General features: G+C 44.6%; 1 protein-coding gene across 4 annotated transcripts in view; it reads left to right on the forward strand.

Moving 5' to 3' along the window:
• Window positions 1–610: 610 nt before the first annotated feature.
• The window catches only part of PRPSAP1 (phosphoribosyl pyrophosphate synthetase associated protein 1), a 38042-nt gene continuing 12463 nt past the window's right edge, over window positions 611–26189 (forward strand). The window contains exons 1-8 of one of the 4 annotated variants that reach the window (XM_073563167.1): window positions 611–767; window positions 10534–10718; window positions 12091–12143; window positions 12221–12287; window positions 12802–12974; window positions 15398–15513; window positions 15647–15702; window positions 20839–20984. In XM_073563167.1, coding sequence (XP_073419268.1) covers window positions 10555–10718; window positions 12091–12143; window positions 12221–12287; window positions 12802–12974; window positions 15398–15513; window positions 15647–15702; window positions 20839–20984 — 775 coding nt within the window. In that variant the 5' untranslated portion in view covers window positions 611–767; window positions 10534–10554. Of the gene's footprint in view, window positions 768–10515; window positions 10719–12090; window positions 12144–12220; window positions 12288–12801; window positions 12975–15397; window positions 15514–15646; window positions 15703–20838; window positions 20985–26189 lie in introns of those variants that run through there. The other 3 variants (XM_073563168.1, XM_073563169.1, XM_073563166.1) reach the window with 3 other exon arrangements.

Consider the following 26189-nt stretch of genomic DNA (forward strand, 5'->3'; position numbering starts at 1 on the left):
CACAGACTAAGGCTGTGTTCACACGTTGCGTTTTTTTCTGCGGATTTACCAAACAATCCGCTCAAAAAACGACTAAAAGATGCTTCCCGTTCATTTTAATGCATTTTGCACTTTTTGTGCATATTGATGCGGTTTTACCGCGAAAAAACGCTTTGCGGTAAAAAAAAATGCAGCATGCTCATTAATTTTGCGGCAAATTCCGCATTTCTGGCTATTTTCTAGGTGTCTGGGGACAAACTGCTTCTGGGAAGGAGTGCGTTTTTTTATGTAGACATTTTCTGCATAGTGTGCACATAGCCTTACTTCCAGCATGGTCATGTTTATCACTACAGGAGAGAACTTCCCAGCATGTTGTCTACATTACAGGAGGGGCTGTATATCAGAACTAGAGCTCCCAGCTTGACCATGTTCTATTACTACAGGAGAGAACTACAACGCCCAGCATGTTCATGATGTCTATATTACAACAGAGGCTGTATCTCGGGAGAACTAGCGCTCCTAGTCTTGCTGTGTACCAGGAGAACTAGAACTCCCAGCATAGCTGGGTCTGGCTGCGCTGCGGTGTGACCCGACCTCACATCAGTCACTGTACAATCCCTCTATGCAGCACAGCACTCTCCAGAACAGCCCGCATCACCCCTCCCCTCACGTGACCGGTCACATGACCGTGACATCATCACAGGTCCTGTAGTCGCTCCGCTCCGGCATCTGCTCGGGTTAGAGCGAAGTTTGTGCAGCCAAACAAGAGGCTTGTGGCCGGGACTCCGGTAGGTACCGCCCCTCCCGTGCTGGGCGCACACGGGGCCGCAGTCACATGATGTGCGCCCCCTCAGTGTCCGAGATGCTGCTCTGCCCCGTCCATTCCCGCTGTCACCGGACACAGTGCAGTGTCATGTCTGCAGTGCAGCTGTGCAGTCATCGTCCTGCCTATAAGCAGTAATGGAGGCTGCTGCTCTGTCCAGTCTGTGCTGATCAGGACTACAACTCCCAGCATGTGGCTGCTGCCCACTGCCTGTCCTGGATGTGGACGTCCCCCATACCGCTGGCTGTGTGCCATGGGAATAGAGTGGGTGTGTGAATGCTGAGCCTTGCTGAGTGTTTGTTGCTTTGTGTCAGCGGTAGTACCTCCTGTACATATCACGTTTGTCTTTGATGTTCCTGTATCCGCCGCTTCATTGTCTTGTGAAATCACTGCCACTCGTCTGTTATCAGGGCAACGCTGAATGCCTGCCACCCCGCCATTATTCTGCCCTGCTCACATAGCGCCAGTACTTCCACAGCGCTTACAAACCTTATTGTCCCTGTCCCCGATGGGGCTCACAATCTAAATTCCCTATCAGTATGTCTTTGGAATGTGGGAGGAAACCGGAGTACCCGGAGGAAACCCACGCTAACACGGGGAGAACATACAAACTCCTTGGTGGGATTTGAACCCAGGAACAATGCTCCCCACTGAGCCACCCCGTAGTGAAAGGCTCTGTTCCCATGTCCAGTTGTCGTCTTTTATTAATAAACTAAACAAAACTGGATCCGTTGCTAACATGGAGACACTTGGTTTGTGCTCTGCACCTGTGTGTTTCGTTAGTCCACTTCTATCAGAGACACATCTGAGCACCTCTAGTGTTCTGGACATGCACTGGGCTTAAGAACAGGTGACTATCCATCATGCTCCGTTCTCTGCAGTGCTACAAAACCAGACCCAGTTGTGATCCCTTTTTTTGGCTGAATAAAGTTGTACAGACCACTTATTCTGATCCAGCTGCAAAATGTATTGCTTCTGCATTGCGGTAAAAAACACACAAGTGGTTTTAGGACATTTCCATCCACATCTAAAGAAGTGGATCGTGTACTGGAATTTTGTATTTCCATTTTTGTCATCCAAAAACCAAACATAGCTCAATGGATATTGCAAAAAATCTGGCCTAGTCTTTCTTCCATAGGCAGTCTACACTTCAAAACACCCAACAATACCACTGGGATGCTTAGCTATGACATAGCTAAAACATGGCCTCTTCTCATCAGCATTCTTGGCACGTAGTTTTTATTTTTCTAGTTTTGATATGATCATCCGTCTATCTAATGCCACTAAGCTGGGGTGGACATGTCCTGCTCCATACAGCATTCCTGACATGAAATCAGGGCCGGTTTTAGATAAAGCGGGACCCTGGGCAAAAGTTTAAAGTGGGGCCCAAATGCTCACATATTGCCCCATCACACAGAAGCACTTCTGTTGTATTTACATGCGCTGAGTTCAGACTGTTAAACGGGTGTGATCAACAATACTGAAGTCGTTCGACTCTTGTTTCCCGGCCTGTTTGCACCGCCTGAGGAAGAATAATGGGAACAGAACAATCACTATTAGATCACTCTGTCCCCATACAGTATCATATTATCAGCAGTACATCTACAGTTTACACCAGCGATGTGCTGCTGAGAACAATGAATTTTCATCCAATCACTCGATGAATATGCAGCATTTTGCTTGTTTAGTATAATGCACCACATAGCCCTCCACTTATTAAATAGTATAATGCAGCCCATAGTCCTCCATGCAGTATAATACACTCCCCATAGTCTTCAATATAGTATAATGCATCCCATAGTCCTCCAGATTGTATAAATGCACCCCCATAGTCCCCCATATAGTATAATACACCCCATAGTCCTCCATGCAGTATAATGCACTCCCCATAGTCTTCAATGTAGTATAATGCATCCCATAGTCCTCCATATTGTATAATGCACACCCAGTAGTCCCCCATATAGTATAATACACCCCATAGTCCTCCATGCAGTACAATACACTCCCCATAGTCTTCAATATAGTATAATGCACCCGCATAGTCCTCCATGTAGGTCATAGTATAATTCCCTCCCTATAGTCCTTGATAGAGTATAGTGCAGCCCCCATATAGTTTAACGCAGCCTCAAATAATATAATACACACCCCACATTACTCCAGTATTATGGCCACCACATACTCAGTGATTTAAAAATATTTAAATACATACTTGCCTCTCCTCGGTCTCTGCAGAGTGTGTACTCAGCAGCTCCACTGCTCAGCACAGCACAATGAAGTGACATCATTGCACCCACTACGTCCTCTGGAGGATCCAGCGTTGTCTTCTGGCAGGTGCTCAGGTTTGCCTGCCCTTTATGTCGGCCCTGCATGTAGAGGGAAGAATGCAAGGCAAAATTCTAACTCTACAAAATGGCCCACATTTATGCAGATGGTTGTGTTGGTTCTTTAGGCCAAAATTCTGGTGCATTGCTTTTTAGACAAATTTATTAAACTTTTAACTCTGTGCAGCACACTTCCCTTGCTTGACTCAAATGTGGTGTGGCTAAAACTTAAAGGGGTTGTCCGGTCCAAATTGATAAGTCTGCAGTCCCTCTGTGTCACTGCAAACTTATGAGTCCCCCCAGGCCACACACTGTGCTCTTCAGGGATTCGCCGGTTTCTGAGCCGGGAACAGAGGGTATGTATGTGTTATAGGTACTCACGGCCATTAATTTGCAACTTATTTAGGCTTAGTGTGAAAACCTCAAAAAGAGGAAAAAATCCTCCAAAAAATTCAGATACAAACCAGACAGGCCTAAATGCATCTGCACTAATACAGGGTGCAGCGGACCCAAGTAAAATGGCAGCTGCACAGGTGCAGAAATACCAAATGAAACAGCCAGCCTACAATCAGGGATTGGCCGTGTGGTACACCAGTGCAGAAGAAATAATCCGCATGTGGCAGTGTTCACACAGGGAATGCAGGGCTTCTGGCTCACAACCTCTTAGTAACACCATATAGGGGGGCTGCCCAGTGCCAACTAGAATGCATCCCGTGTGAACAGAGGCCACAAGTTTGCAGAACCATTTGGGCCCAACTGCACCCTGGAAAAAATATAAAAAGTGCACAAAAAACATATCAATATATGTAAGGTATTGGTTGATATTAAGGCCTTAATACGGAAGCTGGCAAACTGCGTCAACGTTCCTTACACTTGCCAGTCCTACTCTAACATGAAAACCTCAAAAAGAGGAAAAAATCCTCCAAAAAATTCAGATACAAACCAGACAGCCTAAATGCATCTGCACTAATACAGGGTGCAGCGGCTTAGTGTGTGTTATTTTTCTACTAAAAGTGTGTCACTGCAAATAATCCAGTTGGCTATAGATTGACAGAGATCTGCTAATTACAGCTCAAACTAGTAGAACAACCACTCCCTGTCTGAATTGTGGCCAACTCTTTGAAACAAAACAATACAAATCTGGCTTGGAGCTAGGAGGGTGAAGTTTTCTCTCTGCCGAATACACAGTGACTACAGGGCTATATATAAACACGCTGAGGTAATGTAACCCATTATATTTACAGTCAACGTTATCTCACCACTTCTTTCTCAGTATGTGATAACAGTCCGCTCATCTTCTCTCCTAAAGAGGCACTCCTCAATGTTCCTCACTTTTGGAACCCCTGATGAAGCCTCAAAAGGCGAAACACATGAGAGATAGGAAGCAGTTGACCTCAGCTTTTTATTGGTGTTGGTTTTTCAATATAATTTTGAAAGCAACTATAATATTAAAAGAGGGCAGTGATTGTCCAGTGTTGTTTTTCTGCCACCTTGTAGTCCAGTATGTTGCAGTGGTGTATAAAGGTGCAGTGAGGCGGTATCAGCACTACCCAGGGATGGCTAACAGGGACATTTTGATTGTCTTGAGCATTCATAGGAGGAATATTGAGGAGAAGAGCATTCTGGAGGAGAGCCACATTTGGACAGAAGATGAGTGGACTGTTATCACACACTGAAAAAAGCAAATACTGGGATGACAGCCTTTGGTGCGCTAAGGCCTGTAACTCTACTGGGTTAGGCCATGTTCACATGTCCAGTAGTTATACATTAGAAGGGATCCAGCAGCAAGCCGTTTGCAGGCACAACTTTTTTGTCTGTTTTTAAAAATCCGATTTCAGCTGGATCCATTTTTTTTTTTTAATATTGAAGTCTGTGGAAAATGAATCCATTAACCATCCATTATCTTCCATTTGAAACTGATCCAGTAAGCTAAAATCAGATTCTTTTCAAATGAAAGAAAAACTGATGCCTATTTAACCGATCCTTTTTCCATAGATCTGTGTTAAAAAAAAAAGCCAAAAACAAAAAACTGATACAGCTGATATCATTTAAAGAAAAAACGGACAAAAAAGTTGTGTTTGGGCAACTTTTCTGCCAACGGATTGCTGCTGGATCCGTTCTAACAAATGATTACTAGACATGTGAATATAGCCTTAAGGCCAGTTACATTTAGCGATGCACCAGCGATCCCGGTCAGGATCACTGGTGCATCGCTAAATGGTCGCTAGTGAGCTGCCACACAGGCAGATCTCACAGCGATGCAGCAGCGATACAGCGCATGATACTCACCTTTCACACACAGCGATCCTGACGTCCTCCCGCCAGCCTCCACGCGTCGCTCGTCAGCGCCAGCAGGAAGCTGACGACGAGAAATGGAGCCGGACATTCTCGCGCGATCAGCGATGGACAGCGGGGGAGCCGGTCGGAGGTAAGTATCACACATAGCGATATCACAAAACCGGTGACGTTATAGCGATATCGCTATGTGTAAAAACCCCCTTTAGATTAAGGGCACCCATAGATAATAGGTGGTTGTTGGAACGACAGTGGTTTGTGATTGTTTGGATGGCGCTAGCTCTATCCATAGGGACGCAACCAAGTACCTGGATCCTGACAATAGGGCTCTGAAGAGTGGAGGTGCGCATACTGGATCTCCATTCATTGACTATGGGACAACTGGAAATGGTCAAGTGTCGTATTCTATGTACAGTCATGGCCAAAAGTTTAGAGAATGACACAAATATTATATTTTCACATGATCTGCTGGCCTCTGGTTTTTATGTGTGTTTGTCAGATGTTTTTATCACATACAGAAATATAATTGCAATCATATTATGAGTAACAAAAGGTTATATTGACAGTTAGAAGGAGTTAATGCAGCAAGTCAATATTTGCAGTGTTGACCCTTCTTCTTCAGGACCTCAGCAATTCTCCCTGGCATGCTCTCAATCAACTTCTGGATCAAATCCTGACTGATAGCAGTCCATTCTTGCAAAATCAATGCTTTTATTTTGTCTGAATTTGAAGGTTTTTGTTTGTCCACCTGTCTCTTGATGATTGACCACAAGTTCTCAATGGGATTAAGATCTGGGGAGTTTCCAGGCCATGGTCCCAAAATCTCTGTTTTGTTCCCTGAGCCATTTAGTTATCACCTTTGCTTTATGGCAAGGTGCTCCATCATGTTGAAAAAGGCATTGTTGATCGCCAAACTGCTCTTGGACGGTTGGGAGAAGTTGCTCTTGGAGGACATTCTGGTACCATTCTTTATTCATGGCTGTGTTTTTAGGCAAGACTGAGAGAGAGTCCATTCCCTTGACTGAGAAGCAACCCCACACATAAATGGTTTCAGGATGCTTGACAGTTGGCATGAGACAAGACTGGTGGTAGCGCTCACCTGGTCTTCTCCGAATAAGCCGTTTGCCAGATGTCCCAAACAATCGAAAAGGGGATTCATCAGAGAAAATGACTTTACCCCAGTCCTCAGCAGTCCACTCCCTGTACCTCTTGCAGAATATCAGTCTGTCCATAATGTTTTTTCTGGAGAGAAGTGGCTTCTTTGCTGCCCTCCTTGAGACCAGGCCTTGCTCCAAGAGTCTCCGCCTCACAGTGCGTGCAGATGCACTCACAGCTGCCTGCTGCCATTCCTGAGCAAGCTCTGCACTGCTGGTAGCCCGATCCCGCAGCTGAAACACTTTTAAGAGACGGTCCTGGCGCTTGCTGGTCTTTCTTGGGCGCCCTGGAGCCTTTTTGGAAACAAAGGAACCTCTCTCCTTGAAGTTCTTGATGATGCGATAGATTGACTGAGGTGCAATCTTTCTAGCTGCGATACTCTTCCCTGTTAGGCCATTTTTGTGCAGTGCAATGATGACTGCACGTGTTTCTTTAGAGATAACCATGGTTAACAGAAGAGAAACAATGATGCCAAGCACCAGCCTCCTTTTAAAGTGTCCAGTGGTGTCATTCTTACTTAATCATGACAGATTGATCTCCAGCCCTGTCCTCATCAACACCCACACCTGTGTTAATGGAGCAATCACTGAAACGATGTTAGCTGGTCCTTTTAAGGCAGGGCTGCAATGATGTTGAAATGTGTTTTGGGGGATAAAGTTAATTTTCTAGGCAAATATTGACTTTGCAAGTAATTGCTGTTAAGCTGATCACTCTTTATAACATTCTGGAGTATATGCAAATTGCCATTAGAAAAAATGAAGCAGTAGACTTTGTAAAAATTAATATTTGTGTCATTCTCTAAACTTTTGGCCATGACTGTACAAGTGATGGTGTTGGAACTGGACGCCATGGGCATGTGCCCCCATGTCTGCTCAGTCTCGGCAATTGCTGCATTCCATTGTATGACCAGATACCACAGAAGATCACCCTAGTAAACGACTAGTCTCAGGTGTTTCCAGCGACAACCCTCCTGTCTCCCTTGCCTGGTGATCACTTCTCCCCTAACCAAGGTAGAGACCTGATCTAAAGGAAGACAACTTGTCTACTGTGCTGTCATGTATTCCACCACTACTGCCAACAATAGCAGTTGAGTCTTCTGATCACTGCGTTCCCAGCTATGTCAGGACATGTAAATTCCCATTTCACATGGTCACGCATGAATAGAGGCATTTCAGTTCACTGATACAGGAGAGGAACTTATTTGATGGCACCAAAATAGCAGTTCATAGCTAGAGTAATGCTGGAAGATTAGGTTTCCACATTGTGTCTGCAGCACCCAGAGCTAGAATTGTCCTCTGCAGATAGAGGCTCTTCACCTGCAGCACATCTCATCACTCCCATAGATGATGTTCTTGTAGAAAATTAGGAAGGGGAAAGGGAAATTTGTGCTCACCAAAATAGTCCTGTAAGCCGGTCGTGCCTAGGGATCAAATGGCTGACCACCATGTGTTGCAAACATGAAGAGAGAAGGAAGATCCGGCACTGGAGACTTAATAAAATCCACGATAAGTTTTATTCACATAATTTCATGAGTCTCTGAGGAAGAACCTGGTGTAAGGTTCGAAACGCGTCAGGCGTGGGGGGTCTGTTTTCCCCTTTATGGTTTTATCATGAAATTATGTGAATAAAACTTATCGTGGATTTTATTAAGTCTCCAGTGCCGGATCTTCCTTCTCTCTTGATGTTCTTGTAGGCCTTCCTTGAGAGTACACACATGGTATATAGATATATATATGAGGTGTGGATGTAGTAATGTCTCACTATCAACCAACAACATATAAAGCTGCGAGAATGGGCTGGAGCAGTGGATAAATTTATGGAGAATCCCTCTAACACTTTGCTCAGGTTCTCACCAGGACATGGAGTGAGGTTAGAACCATGATATCCAATGGACAAGAAATTCAAGGTGAAAGATTACTAAAAAAGTGTTGACTAGATCTGACCTCTCCTTAGGGTAAGTCATCAGTATCTGATTAGTGCAGGCCCAACACCGAACCGCAGATACCTAGTGCCAGAAGTTCAGTGTGTGTAGTCAGAACACCGCAGTGCCTTATACTCAGTGGTGGCCATTCTAAGGTACTGCAGCTGAGCTTCCATTCACTTCAATGACCAAGTTTACACACCAGTCTTAAGGAGGTTGTCCACTACTTTAGCATTTGTGGCCTAGCTGTAGGATAGGTCATCAATGTCTGACCGGTGGGGTCACTCTTGTTGGTGCTAGGTCTCGCGTGACGTTATGTCACATGAGCCCTGTAGCCAATCAGTGACCGCTAATGGGCTGCTTCACTCACTTCCTTCAGACGAAGCTGACATCCATAAGTGAGGACTGCTAATATCTGATTTCCTCCTGATGTCAGTTACAGCCAAAGGAAGTGTCAGGAAGCGGGTCATTAGCAGCCTCTGATTGGCTGCAGGGCTCACGTGACGTTATGCTATGTGCTATAGTACCCCTTGTGTTCAGCAAAGTGAACCGACTATGCCCGTGGATGGAGAACCATTAAATCCCTCCAATTCTTGACATTAAAGAGGTTGTCCACCACTCAGATATCCTCTTCTCAATCATTATACAACTCCACATAAAATGCAATCAGCCTGTACTCCCCTCTGGTGCCAGGTATCTAGGGGCTGAATTAGGCTGCAGCAGTGACAATGGCACTTAGTGTTAAGATGGTGAAAGATTCTAGGCCTATTCTGTCTATTGCTGCGAGGCGTACCTTTGAGTGTACAACTATGAGTAGCCGGGGGGCAGGAGGAGGCGAGCGGTGTAATTACAGACCTGAGCTGAGCATTTCCTGGAGTACCAGGGACAGCTAAGTGACATATCCATTACATGCTGAGGTGTGCTGCTGGGGAACACTGCAGGAATGTGCAGTCCGCTCACCCTCTCCTGGAAAATTGAATGTCTTTTACTATGTCACTAGGACAGGACTCTTTACGATATCTATCGGGTTATCTAGTATCGGAAATCTAATGGAAATGTATAGTGGCTTCCCTGTCCTCTCAGCACTAGTGATTGGGTGGGATGAGTGCCAGGACTCACTCTGGAACTCCAAAGTGCCTTCTTAATTCACGTGGTCCATTATGAGTCCATATTCACTGTGCACTTCTCTGATAGCATTGCTCATCCTAATATCATATGTACTTAAGGCCCCGTCACACACAGCGATCTCACCAGCGAGATCGCTGTGTGTGACAGCGATCAGCGAGCGGCCCCCCTGCCGGTATCGCTGATCGCTCTGGGAAACCTCTGGACATTTCTTTGGTCGCTGGTCTCCCGCTGGCCAGCACGCATCGCTGTGTCTGACAGGCGGGAGACCAGCGATCAGCTGTAAAAAATAATAAAAAAAATAAAAAATATAGTTATTCTCACCTTCCGACGTCCCGTTCAGCCATCCTGCCTCTCTCCACGCTCCGGTCCCAGTAATCCTTTGCACGAATGACCGCGAGACTTTGTTATCCCGCGAGACTGTGACATCTCGCGGTCATTCTCGCAAAGGATCACTGGGACCGGAGTGTGGAGAGGGGCAGGATGGCTGCGCGGGACGTCGGAAGTTGAGAATAACTATATTTTTTATTTTGATTCTATTTTTTACAGGGATAGCCAGCGATGCCGGGCGCTCGGCATCGCTGTGCTGATCGCTGGTGAAGCTGTCTGTGTGACAGCTCACCAGCGATCACATAGCGACTTACTAGCGATCCTGACACCTTGATATCGGTGTCGGGATCGCTGGTAAGTTGCTTAGTGTGATGGGGCCTTAGTCTAGCTGGTTCATCTTTACAGAGTTACCCTATAAACAGTTTAGTTTTAACCCCTTTTTTTCCCGATACAGAATTCAGTTGCTGAGAAGTGCCGTAGCTACATTGCATAGTCTCATGTCTGTTTCATGTAGGGCTGTTCTGTGCCTTTTGCTTGTCCATGTTGGGGTGCCATGCTTTTTGTTGATGAGGGAGCCGTGTCAGTGTATTTCAGGTGTCATCGTCATGCCAAGACGGATGCAAATGCCTCACAAGTCTGTTTTCTCTTGCTCCCGGCCCCCAAAGTGGCTGAATGGTCCCTGTACTATGAACTCAGCCAGAAGCGGTTACCGGGTGTTCTCTGCCAACTCCAGTCCTGCCTGCGTGGAACTGGCCAAGAGGATCACAGAGTAAGTGTGGGTCTGCTTGTTTTTAAAGGAAATCTGCTACGTAGTCTGAGAGCGGCATATTGTAGAGACAGAGATCCTGATTCCAGTGATGTCACTTACTGGGCTGTTTGGTGCAGCTTTGATAATCACAGTTTTATTAGCAGAAGATTATTACTAGAGGACTAGTAAACCTGCTGTCATGTAGTCCTCCATATTCATAAGCTCTGTATAACTCCACCCCCACCATTGATTGACAGCTTTCTGCCTATGCACAGTGTACACAGAAAGCTGCCAATCAGTGATGTGGACAGAGTTATATAAAGCTCAGCATTCAGAGAACAGGTAGATTTGTAGCAGACAAAACAGTGATTTTATCAAAACTGCAGCAAGCAGTCCAGTAAGGGATATGTCTCTGGAATTAGTGTCTCTACCCCTACATAATGCTGTACTCAGATGGATTAGCAAAAACCTGCTTCCAAATTTCCCTTGACAATATTGAGTGCCATGTAGCATGCCCTAAATGACACCACTGGGTGCTTTATTATGTCTCGTGCACCTGCAAAGTCCATTGTGATTTGTGCGTCCTTTCTTTAGTATTGGTGTTCCAGGTATGTAGTAGTTGGTACCCACCAAAAGTGGTCCATGGAATGACAAGTGGTGAACTAGTTAGCAGATCCTAGGTGCCCAAGGCTCATTGATTCAGATGGAAGTGATCCCTGTCTACCATTGAAAGCATTCACTATGGGCTCATAAGCTTCAGCAATGGACTATGGAGCAATGTAAGACTATGGCCTGGTTGTTGTTTTTTTTATCATGTAGATAGCCAGGTGTACTTGTACGTCTTTTTTTGGGGAAAGAGATGTCACCAGGATGCCATATGGGAAGATGTGTTGACAAAGGCTGGGTTATGTTCTGGGGGAATCTTGGTTCCTGATCTTTGACATGTGTCTCCTACCTAATTGTTGTAAACCAAGTGTACTCCTTTATGGCACCAGTGTTCCCTAATAGCAGTTGGGACATTGTCTTGGGCTCCAAAGTCCCTGGATCTCTGTCCACTTGAGTATTTGTGGGACGTGCTTGAAAACAACAGGAGATCCACAAAGACCCCATCTCACAACTTACAGAACCTTTAGGATCTTGTGCCATTATTAGGACGCTTCCAGCGGTCTTGAAAAGTCCATTTCTCAATGGGTCAGAGCTGTTTTGGTGGTACAAGAAGAACTTACACAATGCTCAGAAGGTTGTTTTAATGTTCTGGCTGTGCAGTTTATGTTCCTCCATCTCTTATTTCTCCTAGGATAGTTGTAATGGTGGTGGATAATGTTATTTAATGTGCCGTACCTGTAATCCTGTCTTGTAATTTAATGCATAAAACCGTTCTTTTCACTTTTAGGCGGCTGGGAGTAGAACTTGGAAAAGCCGTTGTCTACCAGGAGACTAATGGAGGTGAGATGTCCAGATTGTCACCTTCTGCATCAGTATATTAGTATTCTTTTTAATTAAAGGTGTCCTTGTCTCTTTAGAAACCAGAGTGGAAATTCAGGAATCGGTCCGTGGACAAGATATATTTATCATACAGACAATCCCAAGGTGACTAAACCTACCGCCCCTGGGAAGGGGCGCAGCTGGCATGATTCTAGGAGAAGACAGCAATAAATGACCATTCTGCCATATAGGACAACAGATTGTGTAATGGTCCCCTCTGAATCAGCCTAATCTACCACTCTCATATTATTACTAGCCCATCAGCTGATCGTTGCTATTCCAGGAAGCCATATAATTTGGGTATAAGAAGGGATACACCACACAGAGAGGCGCTCTGCATAAACCTCATTCCTTTGGCATCTGCAGCTGTCAGTGAATAGGGATTAAAGCTAGCATTATTATCTCTGGCCCAGGGAAGGCTTCATATAATTCAGGCTTGAAGGTCACAAAATTCTAGTGGCAGGTGTGCCGCCTTCATGCTTTTCACAGGCATGGACCATCAGTCTGGGTAATTTGGGTCTTTGAAGTAAAGAATAATCTATTGTATCTTATTTATTGTCCTGTAAGCAGCCATTGGACATGCTCTAATAGCTTTATGTATTGACAAATACCTTCACAGGGATGTGAACACCGCCGTGATGGAGCTACTGATCATGACATATGCTCTCAAGACATCCTGTGCCAAGAACATCATTGGGGTCATCCCATATTTTCCTTACAGTAAGCAGAGTAAAATGCGCAAGAGAGGGTCTATCGTATGCAAGCTGCTGGCCTCCATGCTGTCCAATGCCGGTAGGTGGGAGTTGCTCCACATTATCGGCATCATGATTGTGTTTATTCAAGTCTCTGTGGTGTGAAATTCCCAAATACAACCCTTGGCTATCTCTGGCAGTTTCATAGACAATATATAGAGTAGCAGAGCTCATGCTCCAATCAGACAGGGCTCAGGATTTGTAGGTCTCCCAGTAATGTCAGCAAGTCACCATCCTACGCTGTGGATTGGTTAGAAGCTTACAAATCCTCTATACCCTTCAGATGCAGTCAGACGGCCATATTACTCATGCGAGGATCACATTGCAATCCTCGGACTGGCCGTCTGCTCTCCTACCCTGAGTGTTACAGCATATATTACTGTGCAGTTTGTCACACTCAGGTCAGGAGAGCCCACGGGCAGTCCGAGGATTGTGATGCAATCTCCGCGCGAGTAAAACGGCCGTCTAGACTGCGCCCTTCCAGTCGGGTGCCGATGTATGGCGCCAGCGGAACAGTTGAGCCCATTCCACACAAGACAGATGCCGGCTGTGTTATACAGACGACGTCTTCCTCTTTAACCCATATTGGAAATGCCGTAAAGCTTAAAAAAAAAAAAAAATTTAAACCCCAGAATTGCAGATTTTTGTTACTGGTCCTCCACCTCCCCCCCCCAAAAAAAAAAATACAATGAAAAGCTATGAAATATGTACCATAAACTATACCAATGAAAGAATCACCTTTCCCCACAAGAAAAAGACAACAAAGCACCATTGAAGGAACAGTTAGGGGAGTCAGAAAATGATGATCCAATTTTTTTTTTCCTTCAAGTAACTTCTTCAATTTCCCTCATCGTACTCCGAGATATCACCTCATGGTATGGGCGTCTTGGAATGTCTTTCCTCCAGGGATCACCCTGGTTCATGAATGTTATTGCCCTGGCATCTCTCCATCAGGGACCCCTCCCTGAATGCATTTTTTCCTCCTTCTTGAATGCCAAGTCTTTTTTCTCCATGGAATCCTTCCTGCACTTTCCCCCCCTGTGCCACACTTGGATCTCTTATACCACTTTTTTTGGACTCCAGCTATGTACTCGCCCCCTTCCCAACCTAAAGATGCCACGATGAAAGACCTGCAGTGATGAATCTGTGTTCTTTCTCTCCAAAATACTTATAAAGGATCATCCTGATCAGCCGGTATCAGCTGCCTTAGTCTCGCGTGTGCAGCCTGATTAAAGGGCATGTCACACTAAGAGATATCGCTAGCAATATCGCTATAACTAGTGACGTTATAGCGATATTGCTAGCGATATCTCTGTGTCTGATACTTACCTACGACCGGCTCCCCCGCTGGTTATCGCTGATCGCGCGAGAACGTTCAGGACCGTTTCTCGTCGTCAGCTTCCTGCGGCGCTTCCTGCTGTGAAGACGAGCGACGCGTGGAGCCGGGCGGGAGGACGCAGGATCGCCTGGTGTGACAGGTAAGTAGCGATCCCCGTCCCCAGCGATGTCGCTAGTGAGATCTGCCTGTGTGGCAGCTCACTAGCGACCACTTAGCGATGTACCAGCGATCCTGACCGCGTCATATCGCTGGTCGGGATCGCTGGTACATCGCTAAGTGTGACAGTACCTTAACACTTCAGAAGGTGTTAGACTGACCACACATTCACCCCTGGCCATCATGAGTAGGAAACTGTAGAAAACACAATTATTTTTTTTTCCCACATTCAACTAAATATGAAATGGTTTTACAAGTAAATTGTCTACTTTCTATCTTTGTATCTTGCCATGAAACCAATTCCCTGATTGTCCAGTTATACAGTAAATCCCTAAAATATAATTCTAGGTTCACACTGATTCATTGCTCTTCGCCGAGCATCACGTGGGGTTTCCGTCTGGAACCCCAACAGAGGCCCCATGTCTTTTCTATCTTTGCATGTCTGAAAAACAGAAATCCTGTCTGGATGGAGGGGGTGCACATAGTGACTTCATCGGCTGCACTGATTGAGTTCCTGTTGGACTGCAGTTTTTCGGGGACTCCAGTGGAAATTCCATTTAAGTGGGAACCTAACCTAACTTGTTTAGGTATTTACTGTATACTTGGACAACCAGGGCATTGTATTTTGTAACGATACACATTGCAGATTAGTTGCCTCGTATGTTACCTACCTTGCCCTACATGTTTGCTTTTGCCTAATATATGCTAGTCTTATTGGAAGAGCATAGGAGAGACCCTTTCAGATATGTCTTGGCAGCTTATCTCAGAGAGAACAAAAGGGGTCAGCAGACCAAAGTTGGAAATGTCCAATCTATAGCTTTCTTGACAATCAATTGTCTGGCCTCCCATACACATTAGACTGTTAGCCCACTTGTTATCAGCGGCTTCAGCCAACATTAGCCTAAGGTGTATAAGGAGGCTTTAAAATTCCATTGTGTTTTATGATATTCTATCATTTGTCCCTTAAGGACTGACACACATCATCACAATGGACTTGCATCAAAAAGAAATCCAGGGTTTCTTCAACTTTCCAGTGGACAACCTCCGAGCGTCCCCTTTCCTGCTACAGTATATACAAGAGGAGGTGAGTAGTAGACATACCCCACAGTCAGACCTTTCCTCCAGTTACCTTCACAATAGTCAGGTACTCTGTCACTGTCATAGCATTTTAGGCAAAGGTGTGTCCATGATCAACTGTATGATTCCTTATGTTTCAGGTTCAAGATTACAGAAATGCAGTCATAGTTGCAAAGTCTCCAGATGCTGCAAAGAGGTAAAAGCAAGCTAGCTAAAATATGAGAAAGCCTGAAGATTGCTGGGATTGAATCTCTATGTTGCTTGTAAAAAGTATTCTGCATGATAGGGGCATGTGTGAATGCAGTCCTCCACCCAAGCTTCCGTGATTATATTCTATGCAGGCATGTCCAGCACTGAACACCGTGGGGAGATATCACACCCTACATTATTCTTGTTCCGTATCCCTCCAGCTTCATCAAGCAATTATGAGACTGTATAGCGTTCTATAACTTTACGAGTTATGAATTAACTACCATGTATAGATGAAAACGCTGATGTTACATGAGCGCGTGATGAAGCTAGTGAGGGGCGAAACAAGAGTATGAAGTACTTTGCTTCTAGGGAAGGCAGAGCCCAAAGGACACCAGGTCACTTGATCATAGGGTATATTTCCCTCTGTGTTAAAGTGAAGGTGCCATCCCAAAAAATTTTTTTCAGCAATTGAAGAAATGTAAATGATTAATGTTTACATTTTCTTAAAAAATATTATCATTTGTTTTTAATTTAGTAAAATATGAAAAATAATTTTAAAAGGTTTGGCATTTCCACTTGTTAACACTACGGGGAGCAGCTACTGAAATTTGGCACAAAAACCTAGTGTACAACTAGCTCACATTACTGCCCTGCAGTAAATATGGGCGGAATCTGCTGACATGGGGGTGATGTCACTCCTCTCCTCCCCTTCTGGGTGTTTGGTAAGGGAAAAGAGAGGATGACATCTAGGAACACAGTGAGCAGCCATTTTGATGGGGCCTGCAAAGTTACTGCCTGTCTTTGCATGCAAAGTCTGGATCAGAACAGGTCATCAATCGGCAGAAATGTTTCCTGGATTTCTGTGGAGCAGACAAGCAGACGGTCCATCCATGTGTATAAAACACCACGCTCTATGTACAATCCCTGGCATCGAACAGGGTGCCCCCATAGACCAGCACACTGCACTCCTAAAATACTATGTGCTGCTGTCACCCTGCTCCTTCCACCATATATCTCCCTCTGTGCCTCCCATAGACCAGTACACTGCTCTCCTGAAATACTCTTTGCTGCTGTCACCCTGCTCCTCCTCCATATATCTCTCTCTCTGTGCCCCCCATAAACCAGTACACTGCTCTCCTGAAATACTCTGCACTGCTGTCACCCTGCTCCTCCACCATATATCTCCCTCTGTGCCCCCATAGACCAGTACACTGCTCTCCTGAAATACTCTGTGCTGCTGTCTCCCTGCTCCTCCACCATATATCTCCCTCTGTGCCCCCCATAGACCAGTACACTGCTCTCCTGAAATACTCTGCGCTGCTGTCTCCCTGCTCCTCCACCATATATCTCCCTCTGTGCCCCCCATAGAACAGTACACTGCTCTCCTGAAATACTCTGTGCTGCTGTCTCCCTGCTCCTCCACCATATATCTCCCTCTGTGCCCCCCCATAGACCAGTACACTGCTCTCCTGAAATACTCTGTCCTGCTGTCACTCTGCTCCTCCGCCATATATCTCCCTCTGTGCCCCCCATAGACCAGCACACTGCTCTCCTGAAATACTCTGTGCTGCTGTCACCCTGCTCCTTCCACCATATATCAGGCCCCTGTAGCCTCGCTTTCACACATTGCCAGGACAGGATCTGAGGAGAGCAATGGGGTCTTGGGTCACCGAGGATGGCAGGCAGCAAGGATTCTGGAAGCAGGGTGACAGCAACACAGAGTGTTTCAGGAGAGCAGTGCGCTGGTCTATGGGGGGCACAGAGGGAGATATATGGGGGAGGAGCAGGTTGACAGCACCACAGAAGTCCAGGAAACATTTCTGCTGATTGATGGCCTGTTCTGATCCAGACTTTACATGCAAAGACCCCATTCCCCTCCTCAGATCCTGTCCTGGCGATGTGTGAAAGCGAGGCGACAGGCGCAGTCCGGGGAGACGCTGGGAAGCAGGCTGGGGGGAAATGTAGCCATACAGTAACGATAAAAATGAGACCCCTCTCTTCAGCTGCCTCACCAGCCCTCCCCTGACTGCACCTAACCATTGCCCCTGACCTGTGTGCAGGTGCTCAGCCAGAACCACCCCAAAATGAATACTGCCAGTGTTCTCACATAATACCGCCATATAGTTCACACATAATGCAGCCATATAGATCATACACAATACCACCATGTAGATCACACATAAAACCAGCAGGGTGACAGCAGCACAGAGTATTTCAGGAGAGCAGTATCACACGGGATAGGATTAGATACTCGGCTCAGCAGTCAGCATCACACGGGATAGGATTAGATACACGGCTCAGCAGACAGTATCACACAGGATAGGATTAGATAAACGGCTTAGCAGTCATTATCACACAGGAGAGGATTAGATATACGGCTCAGCAGTCAGTATCACACGGGATAGGATTAGATACACGGCTCAGCAGTCAGTATCACACAGGAGAGGATTAGATACACAGCTCAGCAGTCAGTATCACACAGGATAGGATTACAGTCATGACCAAAAGTTTTGAGAATGACACAAATATTAATTTTTATAAAGTCTACTGCTTCATTTTTTCTAATGGCAATTTGCATATACTCCAGAATGTTATAAAGAGTGATCAGCTTAACAGCAATTACTTGCAAAGTCAATATTTGCCTAGAAAATTAACTTTATCCCCCAAAACACATTTCAACATCATTGCAGCCCTGCCTTAAAAGGACCAGCTAACATCGTTTCAGTGATTGCTCCATTAACACAGGTGTGGGTGTTGATGAGGACAGGGCTGGAGATCAATCTGTCATGATTAAGTAAGAATGACACCACTGGACACTTTAAAAGGAGGCTGGTGCTTGGCATCATTGTTTCTCTTCTGTTAACCATGGTTATCTCTAAAGAAACACGTGCAGTCATCATTGCACTGCACAAAAATGGCCTAACAGGGAAGAGTATCGCAGCTAGAAAGATTGCACCTCAGTCAACAATCTATCGCATCATCAAGAACTTCAAGGAGAGAGGTTCCCTTGTTGCCAAAAAGGCTCCAGGGCACCCAAGAAAGACCAGCAAGCGCCAGGACCGTCTCTTAAAAGTGTTTCAGCCGCGGGATCGGGCTACCAGCAGTGCAGAGCTTGCTCAGGGATGGCAGCAGGCAGGTGTGAGTGCATCTGCACGCACTGTGAGGCGGAGACTCTTGGAGCAAGGCCTGGTCTCAAGGAGGGCAGCAAAGAAGCCACTTCTCTCCAGGAAAAACATCATGGACAGACTGATATTCTGCAAGAGGTACAGGGAGTGGACTGCTGAGGACTGGGGTAAAGTCATTTTCTCTGATGAATCCCCTTTTCGATTGTTTGGGACATCTGGAAAACGGCTTATTCGGAGAAGACCAGGTGAGCGCTACCACCAGTCTTGTCTCATGCCAACTGTCAAGCATCCTGAAACCATTCATGTGTGGGGTTGCTTCTCAGCCAAGGGAATGGGCTCTCTCTCAGTCTTGCCTAAAAACACAGCCATGAATAAAGAATGGTACCAGAATGTCCTCCAAGAGCAACTTCTCCCAACCGTCGAGGGAGCAGTTTGGCGATCAACAATGCCTTTTTCAACATGATGGAGCACCTTGCCATAAAGCAAAGGTGATAACTAAATGGCTCAGGGAACAAAACATAGAGATTTTGGGACCATGGCCTGGAAACTCCCCAGATCTTAATCCCATTGAGAACTTGTGGTCAATCATCAAGAGACAGGTGGACAAACAAAAACCTTCAAATTCAGACAAAATAAAAGCATTGATTTTGCAAGAATGGACTGCTATCAGTCAGGATTTGATCCAGAAGTTGATTGAGAGCATGCCAGGGAGAATTGCTGAGGTCCTGAAGAAGAAGGGACAACACTGCAAATATTGACTTGCTGCATTAACTCCTTCTAACTGTCAATATAACCTTTTGCTACTCATAATATGATTGCAATTTTATTTCTGTATGTGATAAAAACATCTGACAAACACACATAAAAACCAGAGAGCAGCAGATCATGTGAAAATATAATATTTGTGTCATTCTCAAAACTTTTGGCCATGACTGTAGATACACGGCTCAGCCGATGGTATCACACAGGATAGGAATAGATACACTGCTCAGCAGTCATTATCACACAGGAGAGGATTAGATACACGGCTCAGCAGTCAGTATCACACGGGATAGGATTAGATACATGGCTCAGCACACAGTATCACACAGGATAGGATTAGATACACGGCTCAGCACACAGTATCACACAGGATAGGATTAGATACACGGCTCAGCAGTCAGTATCACACAGGATAGGATTAGATACACGGCTCAGCAGTCAGTATCACACAGGATAGGATTAGATGTCCAGCAGATGGCCAAGTGTTTTGAAAGAGCAGGGAGCAGCTCCTCCTATGTTTTGCAAGAGCAGCTCGGTCTCCAGGAGCTCGCCCTGTATCCTCTCCTGCAGCTGGTATGTGCAGAGTGAACATCCAAGCCGTTATGCTGGAACAGTACAGCATCCAGGGCTTGCAATGGAGTGTAAATGGAGCTAAAAGGAAAGCATTGGGCTCTAATAAGATGGTGCCTGGCCACACCTTCAGCTGTGAATTGAGCTGCCCACAGAGATGTGCCCAGTTCACAGCTGAAGCTGCTGAAATGATAGAGATAGGGTCGGGAGCCGACTGTTATGTCTTATGCCCAGGGACTGCCGTAAATGAGAATGGAAAGTGTCATTCAGCACCCAGAAAGGTAAGATGGCAGCCCCCAGTGGCTGCAATAATACAGTAAAAAAATAAAAAACATACACACCACTGAGTCAAGCTTAGGGGACAATATCTTTTTAAACTATTTTCTTTTTTACGTTAAAGTATGAAAAACACGGCACCTTCCCTTTAAGAACATAGTCCTTTGGGTTCAAACAGAAATGTCAAAATGAATTGGTAATTTCTATTAAAGCCAAATAAAGATTATTTGTATGACAATTACTGCTTATAGACCACTTTCTTTTCCCCAAAACACCCCTTTGAGGGAATAATCCTGCATTGCCACCAACGTATAGACCAGTGCCTGATTTAGATCACAAGGGGGACGTTGCTGTTATTTACTGTTTTATTTTGTCCACATTCTAACCATCTTGTGCCATCTACTAAGGGCACAGTCGTATGCCGAGCGTCTGCGTCTGGGACTTGCCGTCATCCATGGAGAGCCACAATGTTCAGAACATGACATGGCAGATGGCCGGCACTCTCCACCCACTGTGAAGAACACTACAGTGCACCCTGGGCTGGAGATCCCCTGTAAGTCTTTAGATTTCACGGTCTATAATGGTGATTTAAAGTCTGAAGTTACGGCTTCGGCCAAATCCAGTATCCCCATCCCATCGTGGGTCACTTACTGAATGCTGACAGAGGGAGAGTTCTCGTTAATTTCTAATGATGAATATTTCATTAGCTTGTCAAAACAACAGTATTTGCATTTACAGAAAATCTCAGATTTTGTATTCTGTTACTGACCAAATGGCATCCAAATATGAAAAAATGGAAGTGTTTAGTTACACGTCCCACACACAGATTCATTCTTTGTCATTGCTTAAAGAAAGACTTTATCAAAGATCAAAATGTTGCACTTTTGCGTGGGATATATAAATGAAAGAAACTCACACGCTTGAAAATTAGAGCCCTATCATTGCATGGTGTATTTGCCATGTGGACACCCCTCATATTGCAAGCAGGCACAAGGACCTCATCAAACAGTTTTCCTATCTAAGCTGCTTTAGGTAGGACTTGTGGATGGGAGGCAGGCTGTCTGTGGGGTACATCTAGCCATACACTTTAGATGTCACATGTTCATCTGACAGCTTTTCTTTCTCACGCCACCCACACAAATGCACACCCCAATCAGCCGAGTGTGCATGTATTCTCAATCAGAGTGGGACGTAAACTACTGTCAAACAACTCGGGTGGAGGCTTGCCTTCTTTAAAGGGAATCTGTTACCAGGTTTTTGCCACCTAATCTGAGAGCAGCATAACATACAGACAGAGACACTGATTCCATTGACATTTCACTTACTGGTCTACTTGCTGTAGTTTTGATAAAATCACTATTATATCAGCAAAGGATTATCACTAGCGGACTAGTAAACCTGCTGCCGAGTAGTCCTCCATATTCATGAGCTCTTTATAACCCCGCCTCCATTATTGGCATCAGTGTTGTGAGCATTCAGAGAACTGGTAGATCTGCAGCAGATAAAAATGTGATTTTATCAAAACTGCAGCAAGCAGCCCAGTAAGTGATGCATCGCTAGAATCAGGGTCTCTGCCTGTACATTATCCTGCGGCCAGATGGCAAAAGTCTGGTGACAGATTGTGTTTAAGAACAAAGGATCTTTTATGTTGAAATCCATCATTCCTAACTTTTCCCCCAAGGGAAGTCTTGTCACCATCATACACGTTGGCTGTCATGTCATTCCAGTGCTGTCTGATTTTTTTAATTTTTTTTTTTCCCCACAAGCCCATCAACATGAATGGCAGAGTATGATCCAATATTAGACGCAACTCGGGCATGCTACATTTTTTTCCTTGAGCTGTCTCAGTCCAAGGGAAAAAATTGGACATGTGCACAGCCCCATAGAATAACATTTGGATGGGTGCTATACGTCAAAACAGATGGCCGTAAAAATTGAACAAGTGCTTTGTGCACGAGCCTTTTTGGTTGAATCAAGTTTTATTCGGAAACCTATGTAAGCAAGCAAATCTAGCAATAATTAGCAATGTTGCACATACAGTACATGCTATGACAAACAATGCAGATCATTGACTTCCAGTGGTCTGATAGCCAAAAGTCCTGTATATAAGGCACGTGTATAAAGTCACCAAAAACTGGGTAAAGAATTTGAGTCGCCCATAAATGATGGCAATGAAGCCAGATCTCTAAGTAGATAGAGGGAGATAACGGTATCTCCACACCATCTTAAGACTTTTATATTCAGAACTGGCCTTATTTCCCTTCCCATGTTCCTTGCCACAGGCATTGTTAGATCGGCCCTATTCATAGCTTGCTAAATATAGCCGTGCAAATACAGAAAGTGCTAAGTCTTAGAGATGATTGAAGGCCAGGCTCATGGTGGTGGCGATGAGAATGAATGTGATTAGATCCGTAAATGAGGCAATGGAATGTCTTCTGACACAGAAGTGGAATGTGACTTGGTGACTTCCTAGAAGTTAATCGTGTCTGCTCTCTAAGAAGAGAGATGAGAAGAGCCGGAACTGGCAGCAAATGTCACAATACACCAGGGTGGTTCTAGATTGGTCACATTCACATTAATGCTTTAAAATAGCATTTGCTATAGGGACACCCTTTAAACACTTTCCTCCGTGATATACTATTACGTCATAGTAAGCGGAGCATTTTCAAAGGTGGCTTCATAGCATATTGCAGTAATGGAGGCAAATATTCAATCTTAGAGGGGTGTTTGTCTTTTAAAGATTGTATTCGTGCATATGGACTGTTATAGATGGGCTTCCCCCTCACACAGATGCTCTCTTTTTGGTGAACTGGAGTTTGTCATACAGTACATTGGAGCTGCCATATACACTACTGTGCAACAGTTTTAGGCTGGTGCGGAAAAAATATGCTGCACAGTTACTATGTTTTCATAAATAATGGTAGTAATAGTTTATTTTTATCAATTAACAAAATATATCTAGATTGAAGCAATATTTGGTTTGGCTACCTTTTGCCTTCATCACTTCTTCTATGTACACTTGTTCACAGGTTTTGAAGGAACTCTGTAGAAAGGCTATTCCAAACCTCTTAGAGAACTGACCACAGATCTTCTGTGGATGTCATTTGTACAAATTCTTCTCTCTCTTCATGTAATTTCAAACAGACTCAATGATGTTGAGATCAGGTCTCTTTGAGGACCATATCAAGACTCCTTGTTCCATTTTATGCTGAAGATGTTTCTTAATGACATTGGCTGTATATTTGGTGTCATGGTCATGCTACAGAATAGATTTGGAGCCTCCCTCATGGTATTGCATGATGGATAAGTATCTACCTGTTTTTCTCTGCATTAAGTACACAAGAAATGGGAAACCTTGAGGACTATATATGCAGTGGTCAGCCAAGGAAACCTCGTGCAGGAGATAAAAAACACATCATGGTTACTTTCCTTGAAAATAAAAAGATCCCCAGCAGTGCCATCAACTCAGAATTGGCAAGAACCAATCAGACCCAGTTGCACTACTTTACTGTCAGGAACATTCTGGCCATAAGTGGTCTTCATGGAAGAATTGTGGCAATAAACCATTCTTTCTACATGGAAACAAGACCAAGTAACTCAACTATGCATGAACACATTGGAACTGGGGTGGAGAAATATGGCAGCAGGTGCTCTTGACTGATGAGTCAATATGTGAAGGCGGTTAGTTTGCCGAAGGGCAAGCAAGTGTTACAATAATGAGTATTTGCAGGGAACAGTGAAGCATGACAGAGATTTCTTGCAAATTTGGGGCTGCATTATTACAAATGGAATTGGGGATTTGGACAGGATTAATGATGTCCTCAATGACGAGAAACACAAGGAGATACTAATCCATAATGCAATACCATCAGAGAGAATTGTTGCTGCTTTAAAGGCAAACGGCGGTGACTCCAAATATTGATTTTATTCCGATTTACAATTTTTTCATTCACTTTTCATTTTGTTAATTGATAAGAATAAACTATTAATATTTCATTTTTAAAAAAATATTTTTTACTTTTGTAGCATTGTTTTTCCAAACCTGCTTGAAACTTGCACAGTACTATAAGGCTGTGTGCACACGATGCAGATTTGCAGCGGTTCCGCAGCGGATTTTACCGCACAGAAACGTTGCATTTCTGCATTGTGATGTACAGTAGCCTTAAAATCAATGTAAAAAAAAAAACGCTGTGCAGACGCTGCAGATTTTTCCGCGGTACAAAATCCGCAGCATGTTACTTCTTTTGTGTGGTTTTCCATCTCCCCTGTCACCAAATCCGCAGGGGGAAAACCGCATGAAAACCGCATGAAAAATGGAAGAAATCCGCAGGAAAAATGCAGGTCATTTGACCGGCGGATTTCTTCCATTCTGCGCGGAAAAATCCGCAGGGCCAAAAAGTACGTCTGTACTCGGCCTAATGCTGCTTTTATTTTCTGCAACTGCCACAGAGGAGGAAACCTGTACCAAAGTCAGCTGCTTTCTGGGGATGGTGAGAGTCAGACCGGCAGTGATGACTGTGGTGGATCTGATATTGTGAAGACAACCCCTGAAAAAGAAGTTGACAGATGCACCTTAAAATATTCTACTACTTGTAAAAAAAAACAACAACCAGGGATCCAGCACTACTTTCATCACATTGTGTGCGTCGAAACAGCAATGGTGAAAATAGCTTCAGCAGCTGATTACCCATCTCGATGGTCCTCACAAGGAAATTGTACAAATACTAATGTAAGGAAAAAATGGGGTGGCTCGCCACTGTGTGTTGAAATAAGCTTTATTTGAGGTTCCAAAAAGAGATTATGGAGACAATGTGGCTGACAGCCGTTTCGCATGTAAGTCACACTTCCTCAGGGGAATCTGTTTGATACCGCAGATAAAGCTTATATTAACGCACAGTGGGGAGTGCCCTATTTTCTCCTTACATTAGACTTTAAAATATTGTTACTTAGCTTCCGTCAGACAAAAGCAGCATTTCCAAAGCCCTACTACAAAAATGTCCAAAAACCTACTACTGCAATTATACAGGGACCTTTACCATAAAGGAATTCCCAACATGCATAGAGTATGGGGGCGTGTATATCTATAGTCACCAAAGAAATGGATACAGCGTATCCCAAGCACACCACTCACAAGAAGGAGTAATAGAAAGATAATAAACTTTATTTGAATACAGTTCATATAAAATATCCATATCATGAATTAACAACATACATATTAAAGAGGAAAGGAATTTATACCCGAGTAAAGTGCACACAAACAGGATTAAGGGAATAGGTACAGGTTATGGGAATGTGTGATATTAATAGATGCACCAACATGTCAGCATGCATTCGATCAGACCCATAATGGTCATTAAAGTGCAAAGTGCCATAATGGAAATATGCCGGTAGCCAAATGATTGTTAACATATACCCTGTCCACAGAATCACTGGAGTCCCAACGCGCGTTTCACATTCTGCTTTTTCACAGGGAGATGTGTGTGTCATGACTCAAGACCTGTCTGGTTTTTATGGCATTCATACCCTGCACTGGGCCAATCCTCCGTCGCACATGGCACCACCGTCCCCGAGTCTCAGGTTCAGCGGCGTCCAGCACTCAATTCCGGCATGCGGGGAGGAAATCCTCCGTGACGTCATATCCGCACGCCGTCAATTATAGAGGCCTTCAGTGGTGCCATGCGCGATGGAGGAATGGCCCAGTGCAGGGTATGAATACCATAAAAACCAGACAGGTCTTGAGTCATGACACACACCTCTC

This window comes from Dendrobates tinctorius, unplaced genomic scaffold, assembly GCF_039654945.1.
Source record: "Dendrobates tinctorius isolate UK_male_01 unplaced genomic scaffold, ASM3965494v1 ptg000383l, whole genome shotgun sequence".
Lineage (NCBI taxonomy): Eukaryota > Metazoa > Chordata > Amphibia > Anura > Dendrobatidae > Dendrobates > Dendrobates tinctorius.